Source organism: Mirounga angustirostris, unplaced genomic scaffold (assembly GCF_029215605.1).
Source record: "Mirounga angustirostris isolate CCGP_5_RB_7025 unplaced genomic scaffold, mMirAng1.0.hap1 SCAF_13, whole genome shotgun sequence".
Taxonomy (NCBI): Eukaryota; Metazoa; Chordata; class Mammalia; order Carnivora; family Phocidae; genus Mirounga; species Mirounga angustirostris.
In genome coordinates, this window is record NW_026991721.1 from 91590282 (window position 1) to 91609117 (window position 18836).

Genomic DNA, 18836 nt, shown 5'->3' on the forward strand with positions numbered 1-18836 from the left:
GGTCTGTAATTCTCCTTTTTGATGGGGTCTTTGTCTGGTTTTGGGATCAAGGTAATGCTGGCCTCATAAAATGAGTTTGGAAGTTTTCCTTCCATTTCTATTTTTTGGAACAGTTTCAGAAGAATAGGTATTAATTCTTCTTGAAATGTTTGGTAGAATTCCCCTGGGAAGCCATCTGGCCCTGGGCTTTTGTTTTTTGGGAGATTTTTGATGACTGCTTCAATTTCCTTAGCGGTTATGGGTCTGTTCAGGTTTTCTATTTCATCCTGGTTCAGTTTTGGTAGTTGATACATCTCTAGGAATGCATCCATTTCTTCCAGGTTATCTAATTTGTTGGCATAGAGTTGCTCATCATATGTTCTTAGAATTGTTTGTATTTCTTTGGTGTTGGTTGTGATCTCTGCTCTTTCATTCATGATTTTGTTGATTTGGGTCATTTCTCTTCTCTTTTTGATAAGTCTGGCCAGGGGTTTATCAATCTTGTTAATTCTTTCAAAGAACCAGCTCCTAGTTTCGTTGATCTGTTCTACTGTTCTTTTAGTTTCTATTCCATTGATTTCTGCTCTGATCTTTATGATTTCTCTTCTCCTGCTGGGTTTAGGCTTTATTTGCTGTTCTTTCTCCAGCTCCTTTAGGTGGAGGGTTAGGTTGTGTACTTGAGACCTTTCTTGTTTCTTGAGAAAGGCTTGTATTGCTATATACTTTCCTCTTAGGACTGCCTTTGCTGCATCCCAAAGATTTTGAATAGTTGTGTTTTCATTTTCATTGGTTTCCATGTATTTTTTTAATTCTTCTTTAAATTCCTGGTTGACCCATTCATTCTTCAGTAGGATGCTCTTTAGCCTCCATGTATTTGAGTTCTTTCCGACTTTCCTCTTGTGATTGAGTTTTAGTTTCAAAGCATTGTGGTCTGAAAATAGGCAGGGAATGATCCCAATCTTTTGGTACTGGTTGAGACCTGATTTATGACCTAGGATGTGATCTATTCTGGAGAATGTTCCATGGGCACTAGAGAAGAATGTGTATTCCGTTGCTTTGGGGTGGAATGTTCTGAATATGTCTGTGAAGTCCATTTGGTCCAGTGCCATTGTATTGCCTGTAAGGTGACTGTTACAGTATATTGTCTGTGTTCCTTTCTGGTCTATGTTGCTTTTAGGCTCTCTGTTTGCTTAGAGAACCCCTTTCAAGATTTCCTGTAGGGCTGGTTTTGTGTTTGCAAATTCCTTTAGTTTTTGTTTGTCCTGGAAGCTTTTTATCTCTCCTTCAATTTTCAGTGACAGCCTAGCTGGATAGATTATTCTTGGCTGCATATTTTTCTCATTTAGTGCTCTGAATCTATCCTGCCAGTCCTTTCTGGCCTGCCAGGTCTCTGTGGATAGGTCTGTTGCCAATCTAATGTTTCTACCCTTGTAGTTTACATATCTCTTCTCCCGAGCTGCTTTCAGGATTTTCTCTTTGTCTATGAGACTCGTAAGTTTTACTATTAGATGTCGGGGTGTTGACCTATTTTTATTGATTCTGAGAGGGGTTCTCTGTGCTTCCTGGATTTTCATGCCTGTTTCCTTCCCCAAATCAGGGAAGTTCTCTACTATAATTTGCTCCATTATACCTTCTGCCCCTCTCTCTCTTTCTTCTTCTTCTGGGATCCCAATTATTCTAATGTTTCGTCTTATGGTATCGCTTATCTCTCGAATTCTGCCCTCGTGATCCAGTAGTTGTTTATCTCTCTTTTTCTCAGCTTCTTTATTTTCCATCATTTCATCTTCTATATTACTGATTCTCTCTCCTGCCTCATTTATTCTAGCAGTTAGTGCCCCCATTTTTGATTGCACCTCATTAATAGCCTTTTTGATTTCTACTTGGTTGGATTTTAGTTCTTTTACTTCTCCAGAAAGGGTTTCTCTAATAACTTCCATATTTTTTTCAAGCCCAGCTAGCATCTTTAAAGTGATGATTCTGAACTCAAGATCTGACATCGTACTAATGTCCGTATTGACTAGGTCCCTGGCAGTCGGTACTACCTCTTGTTCTTTTTGTTGAGGTGATTTTTTCCATCTTGTCATTTTGTGTAGAGGAGAATAGGTTAATGAGAGAACAAAATGCTAGCAGAGTAACAACGTCCCCAGAAAATATACTCTAAACAAATCAGAAAAGACCTGAAGCAGTGGAACAAGAAACGGAGAGAAAAACGAAAAAGAAAAAAAAAAAAAAAAAGAAAGAAAAAGATAAAAACAAAAACAAAACAAAACAGCAACAACACAAAAAACCCCAGAATGTGATCAAATATGATCAGGCTGGTATATAGATCAGTGCCACACACTAGATTTGGGGTGTATTTTGGTCTTTTAGAAGAAAGTGCCTCCCAAAATTTTAAAGAAAGAAAAACTTATATATGTACAAAAATAAGGGTTGATATGAAGGGATGGAATATGACTGTAAAGATGGAAATTTTAAAAAAATTTATAAAAGGAATTGATAAGAAGTTGTTTGAAAAAAGAAAGAAGAGGATTTAAAAAAAGAAAAAAAAAAGGAGAGAATGTGATCAGGCAGGGGAATAGAAAACACCATATACTAGAGATTTAGGGTATATTTTAATCTGTTAGAAGAAACTATCTCAAAATTTTAAAGAGAGAACAACTTATATATATAAGCCAAAAATATGGGTAACTACTATGAAGGGATAGAATATGACTCTAAAAATGAAAAATAAAATTTTTTTTTAAAAAAAGGGATTGATAAGATGTTGGTTGAAAAAGGGAAAAAGAAAAATTCAAAAAGAAATAGAAAGACAAAAAGACAGTTAAAAAAAATTAACTTTAAAAGACTAAAGAATCATGGTAAAAAAGCCGTGAATTCTATGTGCAGTAGTCCCCTAGCGCTGGAGTTCTGCCGTTCTCATTGATCGGTAAACTTGGTCTTGGCTGGCTGTTCTCGCTGACCTTCTGGGGAGGGGCCTGTTGCCGTGGTTTCCAAATGTCTCTGCCGGAGGCGGAAGTGCCCCGCCCTTGCCCCCTCCCGGCTAAGTAATCTGCTCGGGTTTGCTCTCCGGGGCTTTTGTTCCCTGCGAGCTTTCCGTACAGCTTTGGGGGCGGAGAGTGAAAATGGCGGCCTCCCAATCTCCGCCCCGGAGGAGCCGAGAACTCGGGGCCCCGCTCCTCAGTGAGCCCCCAGAGAAAAGCCGTCAGTCACTCCCGCCTCCCCGGTCTCCGGCCGCACTCCGTGCTCACCCGGCCTGTGACCGCGCGTTTCTATCTCTGGCTCCCGACCCCCGGTGGAGTCTCCAAACCCAGCAGATGCCTGCGGTGCACTCCCGCGCGGCTCCTCCCGGGGAAGAAGGTGAGTCTCCCCGGATCTGCCGCTTGTTGGGTCCCTGCGGGAGGAGCAGGGGCCCGACTGGGCCGCGGATCACGGTTTATGGCCACCCCGAGCTGAGGGCCCGCGCCTGGGCTCTGCCTCTGCAGCCGGCTTCCCTGCTCCGTTACCTGGGAGCTCTGCCACACTCAGGCACCCCCGGTCTTTCTGTGACCCCGAGGGTCCTGAGACCACACTGTCCCGGAGGGTTCCACCCCCCGCTGAGCCACCAGAGTGACGTCCCTCGGCGGAGCAGACTTTTAAAAGTTCCGATTTTGTGCTCCGCGGCTCTATCACTTGCCAGAAGCGGCCCACGGAGGCCCCTCCCCCGCCGTCTATCCTCCCGAATATCGCCGCGGATTCACTTCTCCGCACGTCCTGCCTTCCAGAAAGTGGTCGCTTTTCTGTTCAGAGAGTTGTTGCTATTCTTTTCTTCGATCTCCTGTTAAGTTTGTAGGTGTTCAGAATGGTTTGATCCCTATCCAGCTGAATTCCTGAGACCAGATGAAATCCAGGTCTCCTACTCCTCCGCCATCTTGCTCCGCCCCCCAGTAGATAGGATTCTAAACTTCTATGTCAAGACCTTTCTAGAGTTTCCATATTTCTGTTTACCCATTTCCCTATAAAGGATGGAGGTATAGAGAAGAGTAGTTCCACTCTATGGGAGTGGGGTCGAAATGTACAGAATGTGCAGAAATAAAGGCTGTGCATGCAAGGTGTCAGAGTGACCGCGGGAAAAGTGAAACACTCAGTACAGCTACCACTTGCGGGTTAACTCATAAGCAGTTTGACTAATTTTCTGACTGGTAGTACTGGGTCACACAGCTAACAGGAAGCAAAGCAGAGCTTAGATCTCTTTATCTCTGTAGAGCTCCCAAGCCCCTCTTCTCCAGCCTTATACACCATAAGCTGTAAGAATAGGTTTTGTTTATTTTTAATTTTTTTTCCAGTTTTATTGGGATAGAATTGCCACTTAAAACGTTGTTAATTTCAAGGTGTGAAAGTGCTGATCAGGTACACCTGTTCTTACAAGATGATTTCCACCATAGTGTTAAGCTAACACCTCCATCACGTCACAGGATCACTGTTTCCTTTTTGTGGTGAGAACATTTAAGATCGACTCTCTTGGCAACTTTCAAGTATACAATACTGTATTATCAACTAATCACCACCCTGTGCATTAGAGCCCCAGAACTTGAAGTTTGTGTCCTTTGACCACCATCTCCCCATTTTCCCCATCCCCCAGTCCCTGGAAATCACCCTTCTGCTGTCTCTCTGAGTTTGGCTTTTTAGATTCCACACATGAGTGATATCATGTGCAGATATCTCTTCGAGCTCCTGTATTCATTTCCTTTGAATATATACCCACAAGTGGGATTGCTGGGTCATATGGTAGTTCTATTTTTAATTTTTAAAGGAATCTCTCTATTGTTTTCCGTAGTGGCTGCACCAATTTACATTCTCACCAACGCTGGATAGCTCTTCTCTTTTTGATGACAGCCATTCCAACAGGTGTGAGGTGGTATCTCATTGTGGGTTTAAATTGCATTTCCCTGATGACTAGTGACATTGACATCTTTTCTTGTACTTGTTAGCCATTTGTATGTCGTCTTTGGAAAAATATCTATTAAATTCTTCTGCCCGTTTTTAAATCAGATTTTTTTTTTTAACTATCGAGTTGTAGGAGTTCTTCATATGTTTTAGATATTAACCCCCCTATCAGATATATGATTTGCAAATATGCTGTCCTATTTTGTAGGTTGCTTTTTCATTTTTTGGATTGTTTCTTTTGCTTTGCAAAAACTTTAGTTTGATGGAGTCTCACTTTATATGCTTTCAGTTCCTATGTTTAAGTCTTTAATTCATTTTTTTAATTCATTTTTTAAAAAATTTATTTATTTGACAGAGAGAGAGAGACAGCGAGAGAGGGAACACAAGCAGGGGGAGTGGGAGAGGATGAAGCAGGCTTCCCGCTGAGCGGGGAGCCTGATGCAGGGCTTGATCCCAGGACCTGATCCGAAGGCAGACGCCTAACAACTGAGCTACCCAGGCACCCCAAGTCTTTAATTCATCTTGAGTTAATTTTTGTGACTGGTATATCTGCATGCTGTTATCCAATTTTCCCAACACCATTATTGAAGAGACTATCATACCTCACTGAGTATTATCAGCTCCCTTGTCAAATGTTAGCTGAACACGTATTTCAGGATTTATTTCTAGGCTGTCAATTCTGTTCCATTGGTCTGTGTCTATTTTTATGCCAGTACCATACTGTTTTGATTAGCATAGATTTATAGTACAGTTTGAAATCAGGAAGTATGATGCTTCCAGCTTTGTTGTTCTTTGTCGGGTTTACTTTGGCTATTTAAGATCTTCTGTAGTACCATACAAATTTTAGGATTGTTTTTTCTCTTTCTGTGGAAAACACCATAGGGATTTTGATAGGGATTGCACTTAATCTATAGATGGCTTTGGGTAGTATGGACATTTTAATATTATTCTTCTGATCCATGAACATGGGATATCTTTCCATTTGTTTGCATCTTCTTCAGTTTCTTTCAGCAGTCTTGTCTATTTCAGTGTACAGATCTTTCACCTCTTTCATTGATTTTATTCCTAAGTATTTTGTTTTCGATGCTATTGTAAATGGGATTGCTTTATTTCTCCTTCAGATGTGTTGTTAGTGCATAGAAACACAAATTATTTCTGTATGTTGATTTTTGTATCCTGCAACTTTACTGAGTTTGTGGTTCCACAAACAAACTCAGTAGTTTGAGAGACTTGAACGTGTAGTTCTCACAGTATGATGGTGGAGTCTTTAGGATTTTCTATATAAAATCATATGATCTACAAACAAAGACATTTTACTTCTTTCTTTCCAATTTGGGTGCCTTTAATTTCTTTTTCTTGCCTGACTGCTCTGGATAGGCCTCTCAGTACTTTGTTGAACATGAGTGGTAAAAGTGGGCCTTGTTCCTGATCTTAGAGGAAAAGCTTTCAGTCTTTCACCATGAGTTTGATGTTAGCTGTGGGCTTGTCATACATGGCCTTTATTATGTTGTGGTATATTCCTTCCCTACCAATTTGTTGAGCATTTTTATTATTAATGGATGGGGTATTCTGTCAAATGATTTTTCTTCATAAGTTGAGCATATTCATATGATTTTTAGCTTTTGTTCTACAAATGCAGTATATCATATATTGATTTTTGTATGTTGAACCATCCTGGCATCCAAGGGATAAATCCCATTTGATCACAGTGTATGATTCTTTTAATGTGCTGTTGAATTTGGTTCGCTAATATTTTGTTGAGAATTTTTACATCTATATTTATTAGGAATGTTGGTCTGTAGTTCTCTTTTCTTATAGAGTCCTTATCTCTTTCCTATAGAGTACTTATCTGGCTTTGGTATCAGGATAATGCTGGCCTTGTAAAATGAGTTTGGAGAGTTGTAAGGGTAGATTTTCTTTTTTTTAGATTTCATTTATTTATTTGAGAGCGAGAATGAGAGAGAGAGCATGAGAGGGGGAGGGTCAGAGGGAGAAGCAGACTCCCTGCCGAGCAGGGAGCCTGATGCGGGACTCAATCCTGGGACTCCAGGATCATGACCTGAGCCGAAGGCAGTCGCTTAACCAACTGAGCCACCCAGGCGCCCCATAAGGGTAGATTCTCAACGCAGGTATTAGGTCTGCTGGATTTGTGACATAATGAAATCTTCATCAGTCTTTTCCTTTTCTTTCTTATTTTGAACACAGACCATATACCTGGAAACAGGAAAAGCTCAGGGAACATAGAGGTGAAGAGAACCCAGTTTCTGCACTTGAGGAGCTCTCAGTATGTGGTTGGGGTGAGCAGGCTATTGGTGCAAATGATAATTATGCACAGTGTACAAAGGTGCATGAGAGGTTGATCGATGATCAGTGCAGGGCTCTCCCATCTTGGTGACACTGCGTGTCTTCAATCTCAGCCACTTCTGCCTGCTCCCATCTTCCTCTGTTACTTAGAGTTGCCAGTCTATGAGAAGTGTATCTTGTTTTCGAGTACAACTATATCATATTTCCTGTCTTATTTTGTCGTTCATTGTTGGCGTTTAGTGGATGGTGGATGGAGGTGGTTGTGAGTCCTCAAAGTGAATTCACATGGCCTCTTGATCAGAATACATTACTGCTGCTACTGCTACTACAAAGATTTACGGAGAGGTTCCCATGTGTCAGGCTCTGCGTGAAGTGTCCTACTTGTATGCTTTGAACATAGCCCTCCTAGCAACACTTTTGCAAATCCTGTTTGTGGTTGACAAAACCGAGGCTCAGAAAGGCTAGAGATGACTTGCCTGCACTTATACCATCAGCAGCTCTTAGGCCCTAGATTTGAATCTGGGTCTGAGATCACTGCCTGTAAACCCAGAGGAATTTTGGATGGCCTTTGACAGCGTGCCCCCTCAAGGCTGCCCTTCTGTGCCCTTAGGTTTACTGTCCAGAGAAGAAGAATGGCATTCTCAGTGCCATCCCCTTCCATTTGAAGGAAACCCATGCTCATCGAAATCACATTCCCTCAGCAAGCATACTTCTCCTAGGAAACAACCTTCTGAGTCTCACAACACCCTGGGGGATAGAGGGAGACACGAATCACCACTTTTAGGGATGGACCTCATTGTTCTGGACCAAACTCTTTTTTCCATCCCCACCTCTCATCCAGTTCCATTACCACTTACATCACCTGGTCTCCTAGGAGCCCTGCACAGTGACAAAGGGCCACCTTGTATGGCTCAGGGAATCATTTCCATGGTGGGACCACATTGTAATGTTTGACCTTTGTATAAGTGAAGAGCAGGTAGATGCTGGGATCCAGTTTCTCCAGGTCAGTTCTTGCCTTTGGCAGTCCTTGCCTTGAAGCGGAACCTATGAAAGGCTTCCATGGTTGAACTAGTTCTGATGGGGGTAGGCCAGAGTCCAAGCTTCCTCACCCCTGTCTGCAGCATGCACCATGTTTTTAGCCATAACTGTAGGACCTATGTACTGTACTCAGAGTCAGGCAGGCCTCCAACCACCAGCTAGACCTGGAACTCAGAGCACTGGGTGCTCAGGTAGCATCCCTGGAACAGTATTCTCCCCAGTACACACTCTACTCCCCACCCCGCTTTGACCTAGGCTATAGTGCAGGCTTCTGCCTTGAGCCCCACAATAAAGTATGATTCATTGCCCTTCTAACACTCCAGACTCATGTCCCATCCGCATACCATTCCCCTAGCACCCCTATTTAGAGCCCTGTTCTGAAGCCCTATCCAAATGGTGTATATTTTGTTTTTTTCTGCCTCGATTCTTCTGGCCCAATTCCCTAAGACTGGGAATGCTTTTTGCACCCGGCCCCCAGGCTCGGTCTTGGGGCCTGTGGATGACGCTTGGGTATTAGTCACCAGGCTGGTTTTCCTTAACCTGCTTCCATCCTCACTCGTTCTTTTTCCAAGGTGACAGGACTCTCTAAGTGGTGCTTGCTTGATGTATAATATGCTCTCAGTTCTTGCCCTCTGCCCACCACATTTATTCAGTTATTTGGGCATCACTACTTGCTTCAAAAATTTGGCACACTTGGCATAATTAACTTCAGAGGGACTTTAACTCTAGGAGCTGTGCCTCTCATGTGCTTTAATGTTGACTTTCACAATCGATTTATAGAATTAGAGGCTTAATCCTTTTCTCCCCCTTGTATGAAAAGAGGTTGAATTGAATTTTGATTTTCTGTAGAAGAAAAGAAAAATCTGGAATAAGGACCATGTTCTGGCCCCCAAGTTCTGGTGTTCATCCTCCTGCTTGTCCTTCTGTTGCTGTGTGTGTCTGCGCGTACACTGAAAGGCTCAGACAGAATGATTCTGGAGAACTTTGTAAATGAACTTGGGAAGAACTGCAGGATGCAATTAAGGGGGAAACTGAAGACATGGTTGGCCCAGGTTGGCTGGGAGGTGCTGGGGGTGAGTCAGGAAAGTCATTTCACCAGTGTTGGCAATAACTCACCCTCTTTCCAGCCCAGAGGGATGAGGGCTGTTGGCATGGGGACAATAATTTATTGCTATTTCCCACCAAGGATGGAAAAACAGTTGCCATAGGGTAGATAGGGCAAAATGTGAAGTTCAGTTGAGCCTTGAGCAACATGGGTTTGAACTGTGTGGGTCCACTTACATGTGGATTTCTTTTTTATAAATACAGTACAGTACTATAAATTTATGTTTTCTGTTTAGCTTACTTTATTGTAAGAATACAGTATAGACTACATAAAACATACGAAGTATGTGGGGTTTTTTTATTATGTTATGTTAATCACCACACATTACATCATTAGTTTTTGATGTAGTGTTCCACGATTCATTGTTTGCGTATAACACCCAGTGCTCCATGCAGAACGTGCCCTTTTCAGTACCCATCACCAGGCTAACCCATCCTCCCACCCCCTCCCCTCTAGAACCCTGAGTTTGTTTTTCAGAGTCCATTGTCTCTCATGATTTGTCTCCCCCTCCGATTTCCCCCCCTTCATTCTTCCCCTCCTGCTATCTTCTTTTTTTTTTTTTTTTTAAACTATAATGTATTATTTGCTTCCGAGGTACAGATCTGTGATTCAACAGTCTTGCACAATTCACAGCACTAACCAGAGCACATACCCTCCCCAGTGTCATCACCCAGTCACCCCATCCCTCCCACCCCCCACCACTCCAGCAACCCTCAGTTTGTTTCCTGAGATTAAGAATTCCTCATATCAGTGAGGTCATATGATACATGTCTTTCTCTGATTGACTGATTTCGCTCAGCATAACACCCTCCAGTTCCATCCATGTCGTTGCAAATGGCAAGATTTCATTCTTTTTGATGGCTGCATAATATTCCATTGTATATATATACCACCTCTTCTTTATCCATTCATCTGTCAATGGACATCTTGGCTCTTTCCACAGTTTGGCTATTGTGGACATTGCTGCTATAAACATCGGGGTACACGTACCCCTTCGGATCCCTACTTTTGTATCTTTGGGGTAAATACCCAGTAGTGCAATTGCTGGATCGTATGGTAGCTCTATTTTCAACTTTTTGAGGAACCTCCATACGGTCTTCCAGAGTGGCTGCACCAGCTTGCGTTCCCACTAACAGTGTGGGAGGGTTCCCCTTTCTCTGCATCCCCGCCAACATCTGTCATTTCCTGACTTGTTAATTTCAGCCATTCTGACTGGTGTGAGGTTATATCTCATTGAGGTTTTGATCTGGATTTCCCTGATGCCGAGTGATGTTGAGCACTTTTTCATGTGTCTGTTGGCCGTTTGGATGTCTTCTTTGGAAAAATGTCTGTTCATGTCTTCTGCCCATTTCTTGATTGGATTCTTTGTTCTTTGGGTGTTGAGTTTAAGACGTTCTTTATAGATTTTGGATACTAGCCCTTTATCTGATATGTCATTTGCAAATATCTTCTCCCATTCTGTTGGTTGTCTTTTGGTTTTGTTGACTGTTTCTTTTGCTGTGCGAAAGCTTTTTATCTTGATGAAGTCCCAATAGTTCATTTTTGCCCTTGCTTCCCTTGCCTTTGGTGATGTTTCTAGGAAGAAGTTGCTGCGGCTGAGGTCGAAGAGGTTGCTGCCTGTGTTCTCCTTTAGGATTTTGATGGACTCCTGTCTCACATTGAGGTCTTTCAACCATTTGGAGTCTATTTCTGTGTGTGGTGTAGGGAAATGGTCCAATTTCCTTCTTCTGCATGTGGCTGTCCAATTTTCCCAACACCATTTGTTGAAGAGACTGTCTTTTTTCCATTGGACTTTATTTCCTGCTTTGTTGAAGATTAGTTGACCATAGAGTTGAGAGTCCATTTCTGGGCTCTCTATTCTGTTCCATTGATCTATGTGCCTGTTTTTGTGCCAGTACCATACTGTCTTGATGATGACAGCTTTGTAATAGAGCTGGAAGTCCGGAATTGTGATGCCGCCAGCTTTGCTTTTCTTTTTCAACATTCCTGTGGCTATTCAAGGTCTTTTCTTGTTCCATACAAATTTTAGGATTATTTGTTCCATTTCTTTGAAAAAAGTGGATGGTATTTTGATGGGGATTGCATTGAATGTGTAGATTGCTCTAGGTAGCATTGGCATCTTCACAATATTTGTTCTTCCAATCCATGAGCATGGAAGGTTTTTCCATTTCTTTGTGTCTTCCTCAATTTCTTTCATGAGTATTTTATAGTTTTCTGAGTACAGATTCTTTGCCTCTTTGGTTAGATTACGAAATATGTGTTAATTGACTATGTTATCGGTAAGAATTCTGGTCAACAGTAGGCTATCAGTAGTTGAGTTTTTTTTGTTTGTTTGTTTTTGTTTTTTTTTTTTTAAGATTTTATTTATTTGAGAGAGAGAGAATGAGAGACAGAGAGCATGAGAGGGAGGAGGGTCAGAGGGAGAAGCAGACTCCCCGCCGAGCAGGGAGCCCGATGCGGGACTCGATCCCGGGACTCCAGGATCATGACCTGAGCCGAAGGCAGTCGCTTAACCGACTGAGCCACCCAGGCGCCCAGTAGTTGAGTTTTTGGGAAATCTAAAGTTATATGTGAATTTGACTGTGTGGGGGTCAGCACCCCTCACCCTCTACGTTGTTCAAGGCTCGATTGAATTATTAGTAGGGGATCTGATTGATTGGTTTAATTTTATTTTTGAGGCATGCTAATTCCTTTAGGTAAGTAGCACACATTAATTTATGGGGTCATCTGAAGTTTTATTTACAAAAGAGGAAAATGAATATGGAAAAAAGATATTTTCTCCTATCCATGCCAGAAGCTCACACTGCTTCATTTGTGGTTTGGGTAGGTATTTGAAATGAAAGGTCACAGGATATCACAAGGAGGAAACTGCTATTTATATTGGTCACTTGCTTCAAATTCTGCCTGAAGAAATATGAACTTAATTCCCCTCTATAATGGGCATGAATATCCCTTCTGAGGGACATTTTACAAACGCCCGAGGGCAGTTTTGAGAGTTCACCAATAATAATATAGTTACATTAATTGCTTCCATGTGGATTATTCATTTGTGATCAATCTCTAAACACTTCTTTTTTACTCCCAGCACAGTCTGGTCTCATGGAAAAAGCAAAGAACTAGGAATGGGGAGATGGTAAAGCAGATTAGATTACACAGTGCTTGACACGCAGAAAATGATCAATAGAGCTTAGTTGTTGTTGCCATCATTGTTATGTGCGGTCACTAAGTGAATGACTTTCATATATAAGAGAGTACAAGAGGCTTTCCTAAAGTGGCTCACCTTTATTCTGGGGTTACGGCAATAATAAATGAAGATAATGAGAATTAAAAATCTTTGAAAAATGACAGTCCAAGGCAAGACCCTGTCATTTCCCTTAACCCCCCAAAAGCTTCTGAAACTGCATCATCCTTAGCTGGTGCACAATCCTGGAATGCAAAGTGGTTTTATCATTCACTGAAAGAGATCTGATGAAGTCAGGAAAGCCCAATGTGTGTCCATACTCGTGCTAAGTACGAGGGGATGCTAGCTTTCTCCGGTTGTGGTTTTTCAAATTGTAACTTGACTCCCACCACTATGGACACCTGCCCATGGGCTCTGCCTGGTCCTTCATCTCCATAGTTGGCCTGACCTGGTATAGAAAAGTACATCCACACTGACTCTGGGAGGTAGCAGCTCAGAGGGTTACCTGTAGGTTGTATCAACACTCAGGTTGGCGGCAGCTAACTCTGATGGAGGTATCCATGCAGGTAATGTGTTCCCAGCAACCCATTTCGTCCACTCAAATAAGCCAGGCTCTACACGGATCTTCAAGTGGTTTTCTTGTTGTAAACCTTAGACGTGAAATAAAATGAAGATGAAGGAATTGCCATACAAATTCTGGTAAATCTATTCTCTTTTCTACCAGTTGCCACATAAAGCTAAAACAAGGTGGAAGCATGTGGGTTTGGTCAAGGGGTTTTTAATTTCCATGTGTGACAAACATATGAGTTTGATACACTGGCCCCACCAACAGGATATGTGCTGGCTTTACGTGGTCTCTGACTTAAGGAAAGGAACACAAGTCATTACCCATATCATGTATATACTTCTGTGACTACTAGAATGGCTTTTTCTAAGGGAAGTCCCAAGATGGCCTTGCTAAGAAACCTCAGAAATTCTCTTAGCATCCACTGCTCTACAATAGCTTATACTGTATTTGAATATCATGTAAATTATTCATTTTCTCTACCAGAAAATCCAGTTTTGAGTATTTCCAAGTCCTGTGTTTTCTCAAAGAATAATTACCCTCAGAGTAGGACTTGTCCCTGTTTAACTTTCTTTATGTTGCCGTTAGCCCAGTTTTTTAATATATAAAGTATTTTAATATATAAATGCATTCTGGTTTACTTAAGGAATAGAAGCCTCAAAGGTAGTGTCCATTCTTCATTGGCTTGGCTATTTCTGGCTCATTCATTTGTTTGGTATAAGTGAATAGTTCCACTCTGTTTCTACTAGTTTTCCTTCCAGTGAAATGAGAATGCAGATCCCTGTAACTCAAGCTTCCCCTGATTTTAGGGTGAAAGTTGAGTATCTTTATAGCAATGGTCCTTTCAAAGCCATCCAATTAACTGCAGAAAGAGGGATGATTAAGATTTGTAGATACTTAGGAGCACCATTGCTACTGTAAACAAGAAGCAAAAACAGAGCAGAGTGGGAGGAAATGATTTCACTGTTTCACTGCAAAAAAAGGATCACACTCTGTAAGCTCCAAATTATTGCCAGACAACGATATTTCACAAGCCTACCATTCATCCGAGAGGGCTTTACATTTTCAAGCGAAAAATGATGTGTATACCTCCTTTCATGTCATTTAATGCCGCCAGAGTATGATTTAGGGACGCTTGCAGAGACATCTTCCAAAAGAATCATGGCTAAGAATTCCACATTTGAAGCTATCCATTGGCTAATGTCCCACAAGTCTAGGATAACCTAGGTGTAGGGCTAAGAGGCAGAAGGATGGACTCATTGACCTTTATCCAGTCTAACCTTTCAAGATGTTGTATGCAGTCTGAACGCAGCGCAGGGATGGGGAGCAATAGACGTGGTCAATAATGGTGTTGCTCTCCAATAAGGCTTCCCCTGCAAAGGAAGGCAAAAAAGAATTGGTTTGCTGGAGCTCATTGTGGGAGCGGGCAGCAGGCAGACCCTGCAAACCCCCTTGTCAGTGGGGGCTCACAGAGAGCTGGCATTTTTAGCTTCCCCTCATCAGTGTTTCCATGAAAGAGCCCATATGGAAGACCCCCTCTCGTCTTTTTCTTTCCTTCTCTGTGGCGCTAACAGGCAGGAAAATATCCATCTAGGAGAGATCCAGAAACACGAGAATGCTCTGATTTCACACTTGTGATATAAATGAGATAGTTTACTGTGCCAATGAGATCTTGTTTTACTTTTATCTTGCACTAAACAAGATCTCAGCCTGTCATATTCTTAGATAACAGAGGTAAATCCCAACACCCGATACTTTAACACTTTCCTCGTGGAACACACTTCTTTTTTCTACTGGATAAAGTCTAAACACCTTAATATGGAGGGGCAAGGTCTTCTGTGAACTCGTCTTTATCCAGTTAACCAGCCGTATCACGTGTGACTCACAAGCCATGTTCTAGAAAAAGAGGGCTTTTTTTCTAAGTACTTTCGATGTTATTTCTCACGCCTATGACTTTATGTTGTTCTCCCCACCAGGCATACACTTCCTACCCTCCTGCTCCTTCTCTGCCCAGGTGACTTCTCCCCTCTTCTGTGTGTTTTATTATGCTCTCCTAATTCTCTGTACACAGTTTTATTCTTGAGCATACTCAGGATGTATGATATTTATCCACTTAAAAGTTTGTTTCCCTAAGGGTGGGGGCTTTCGCTTGGATCCCCAACACCTAGCATAGGACCCTGCACAAAGTAAGTGATCAGTGAATGTGTGACATGATTGAACCGGACAAGGCTGCTGTCTCTGCCTGGCAGGTATGGAATAGAACTGCAAAGAGCTGACCATCTTCAAAGGATCCAGTCGGCCTCTCTACACCCAGCCACTCCAGGTTTCTCTCCTCTGCACCCCTACGCTAGAAGCTGACCTTACTCCATCACTGGGTCATACAGCCCTCAAGGGATCACACCTCATTCACTTTGGTGAACCAGCCCAGTGCCAAGCACAGTGTTCTGAACTTCATGGTTGCATAATAAATCCCCTTTTGAATTGGGGAAATAAATTACTTGTAGGAAAGTTGTAGTAAACCGTAGAAAGAGTCCTGGCATGCCCACTGGAACCAGTCTTTGGAAGAAGTAGCCAGGAAAGGCTGTGCAATCACTCCAGGACACTCACCCACCAGTCTTGCTTGCAGACATCCAAACACGGTGATCGGAGCATCTTTTTCATAATCCCGGAAACCACCACTCCGCTGAGGTAAGCTATGAGGCATGTTCAGGTTGGTGCGTACGTAGCGGCCTGAAAAAAAAAAAAAAAAGTCAGACAAAGGATGACTTTCTGTTTTCCTTAGGACTTCTGTTGCTGATCCTCACAGCCCCCCATTTCCATTCCTTTTGGGCCAAAGAAATGGAACTGAACTTTCTAGAAAACACTGAAGCGCACACTTTTCCTCTGGTAGAGTCTTGGCATTTGCTCCTGCATTCTGTTGACGAAAGTGACAAGAGATCGTTTTAAGTGGCAGTAACAACCACACACTCTAGAGCAGGAGGACTGTATGATACGCAAGCCTCTCACTCTTAGGCGCGCCACTCAAATGAAAAGGGAACCAACATAAGGCAGTGTGACGTAATGGAGGGAATTCTGGCCACAGAATCAGGACACCTGTCTCTGCCTCTGCCAAATGACCATGGGCAAGACGTTTGCCTTCTTTGGCCCCTGGTGTCCCAGTTTATAGAATGGGGACAAGAACACTTAACCTCTTCCCTAACACTCAAGACCATCAGGAAGGACTTACGTTGTAACAGATTAGAGGCATTTCCTACAGGACGCGGAACAACCCTAAAGGACCCCATCTAGACAAATGTAGCTTGACTCTGCCCCCTAGAGGCCATGACAGGTATGCCAATGTTAAGCAGGTCAACCAACCACTCACCTTTGGCATCAAAGCACTGGGACAGCCAGTACTTTCCAAACACAACATCCATCCTCTCAGCATGCCGACACACAAAGAGACATCTCTTTTGAGGGCCGGGCTGGCTCTTGACTCTCAGAGGCTGTAGAGAGAGAAAGACTATTAGCGGGGGAAGCACGGAAGAAAGTGAACACATCCCGGAGCCAGGAGCAGAGCTGAGCTCTAGAACAAGTTCGGCCAGCGTAGGACTGGGACGGGTCCCGGAACCACCTGGGATTTACGTTGGCCTCTCTGTACGATGGGGGCACTAAGACTCCTCCTATAGACCTCACAAGTTGTTTTGAGGCTCAGATGAGATGAATTGAAGGTGTTTTATCAAATCAAAGGGTTGCAAAGACTGGCGCACACCAGTGTTGTCCTGGGGTCGTTTATAGGAGTAGCATTTGGCCGCTGCTAAAACGTGAAGACCACTTGAGTGACAGCTCCGAGGGAGAGCTAGCCAGTAGGTCGGGCTGGCCATCCAGTCCTCCCCCAAAGGGATACTTGATCCACAACTTCAGGGAGCGAGGACTTTTCTCACAAAAGTGTCTGCCTCACCTCTAACATATGGTGGTGAGGCCATATGGCTGGATAGTCTCCCCCAGCTTGGGCTTCTCTGGTCACAACTTTGGCTCTGTTGTCTCACTACATGTGTGCTGGTGTTCCCAGAAATGGTTCAGGGAGGACAGGTGCTCCCTTGGAGTGATGAAATAGGCAAGTCTAGTCAAAGGCATGTCCAAATGACTTCAGGTTCTATAACTGCTGGGTGGATCCTTATAGATGTTTCTATGTTCCTTGTTGATCGTCGGCTATTCCTAGTTTCCCTAGTGTGGCCAGCACTTTACATTTGCTGCCAGTTAGTTGCCCTGACAGGGTTAATATGTGGGATAGTGCCATGATCTTTCCCGTTTCTTCTGCTACTCTTCCTAATTCAAGCCTGGGCTCCAGCCAATGTGATCTAGTCTCTTGATCCTCAACTTGCCTTTGTCTCTATTGTTCAGAATGATCCCCACCCCCACTCCTCCATTCTGCAACGTTCCTGGCATATATTGAGCCCTCAGACATACGTGAGCACTCACCATGGGCCAGGCACTGGGCTAAGAGCCTTCTTACTTTCTTTAATGTCACAGTGGCCTCTGAAATAGATAGAACTCTTATGACTTTACAGATAATATGTTTGCAGAGCCACCTTCTCTACCAGACTAGACCTGGATGCGGTAGACGCTGTCTGTTCCATCCACGTGACTCTTCCTAGCCTGACATTTCTGTGTATCTTTTATAATTTCGTGCCCTTTCTCCCTGAGAGATTGGGGACCCTTTGGGGCAGCAAGGGCAAGCCCTCCCACTTAGGGTCAGTGTTACCTGCGTGGGCTGGCAGATGATAGTCAGGGGCGCCGTCTCCCCCAGGCCCTGGTCCTCATACTGCCGCCTCTCCAATACACCATCACCAAATGAGAGTGGGTTAGAAGATGATGTGTTTAAGATCGAGTAAGAACTGCAGGAGAAGATAAGGAAGACGGTAACTGGTTTGGCCAGAATTCATCAACATGTCACCATTGGGCTCAATGGTGCACACCCCATTTCTGGAGAGAAACATCTTGTTTTATACTGAAGTCTTGCAGTTACTAAATCAGGGGTGGATGGATTTCTGTACTTGGAATAGATGCGTTCGTCTCTCCAGGCAGGGATGGGGCCCTGATTTTAGGATGCCACAGGCAGGCATGCTTGGTGCCAAGGCATGTTAAAGAATAACGAGTTATCAATTTTGTACCATTGTTTCCAGCTACTTTTCTGGCTCAAAAGAAAAAAAAAAACCCACAATTCCTGTTGCCTTTAATCTTTTCCATGGTGATTTCCATCCGAACTGATAAGTTGGAGGGAGGATTCTTACTATCTCAGCCACTTTGCCTAATGATCAAGGAAGGCTTATGGCCATTCTCCCCCTATTCCACCTTCTTCCTTACCCCCCCCAGCCCCCTGCTCTCCCCATCTTAATAATACCTCCCACGAGATGATTAAATACAGGATTATTGCAGAGGAGGCCATTCTCATCAGATGTATAGAGCTGTGGGCCAAGACCTCTCACTTCTGGGTGTAACACTAACTACAGAAGCCCCCGAGAGGTCTCACTGACAGGGGGCAGCAAATTAGGCCATGTTTAAATTATTTCGATTAGCGAGGCCTCCAAAAGGCTTTATCTAATAAACATTTGCCATGTAAGTACGGCTGTGAGGCAAATCCAATGAATATCTCCTCTGCCTCACTGAGGAGTGTTCAAGGGAGAGCATTTAAATTTTAGATTTCTTGCTTCTTTATAACAGTGGTGGCCGTTCATTTGAGTCTGCTCAGCACAGTCTTG

General features: G+C 43.2%; 1 protein-coding gene across 5 annotated transcripts in view; it reads right to left on the bottom strand.

Moving 5' to 3' along the window:
• UBASH3B (ubiquitin associated and SH3 domain containing B) overlaps window positions 1-18836 on the bottom strand; it is a 149101-nt gene that overhangs the window by 10594 nt on the left and 119671 nt on the right. For all 5 annotated transcript variants that reach the window (XM_064577314.1, XM_045894814.3, XM_045894816.3 and 2 more), the window contains 5 exons: window positions 17840-17972; window positions 16460-16580; window positions 15703-15825; window positions 14376-14468; window positions 13036-13180 (listed from right to left, as the gene is read on the bottom strand). In XM_064577314.1, the coding sequence (XP_064433384.1) occupies window positions 13036-13180; window positions 14376-14468; window positions 15703-15825; window positions 16460-16580; window positions 17840-17972 (615 nt within the window). The remainder of the gene's footprint in view (window positions 1-13035; window positions 13181-14375; window positions 14469-15702; window positions 15826-16459; window positions 16581-17839; window positions 17973-18836) is intronic.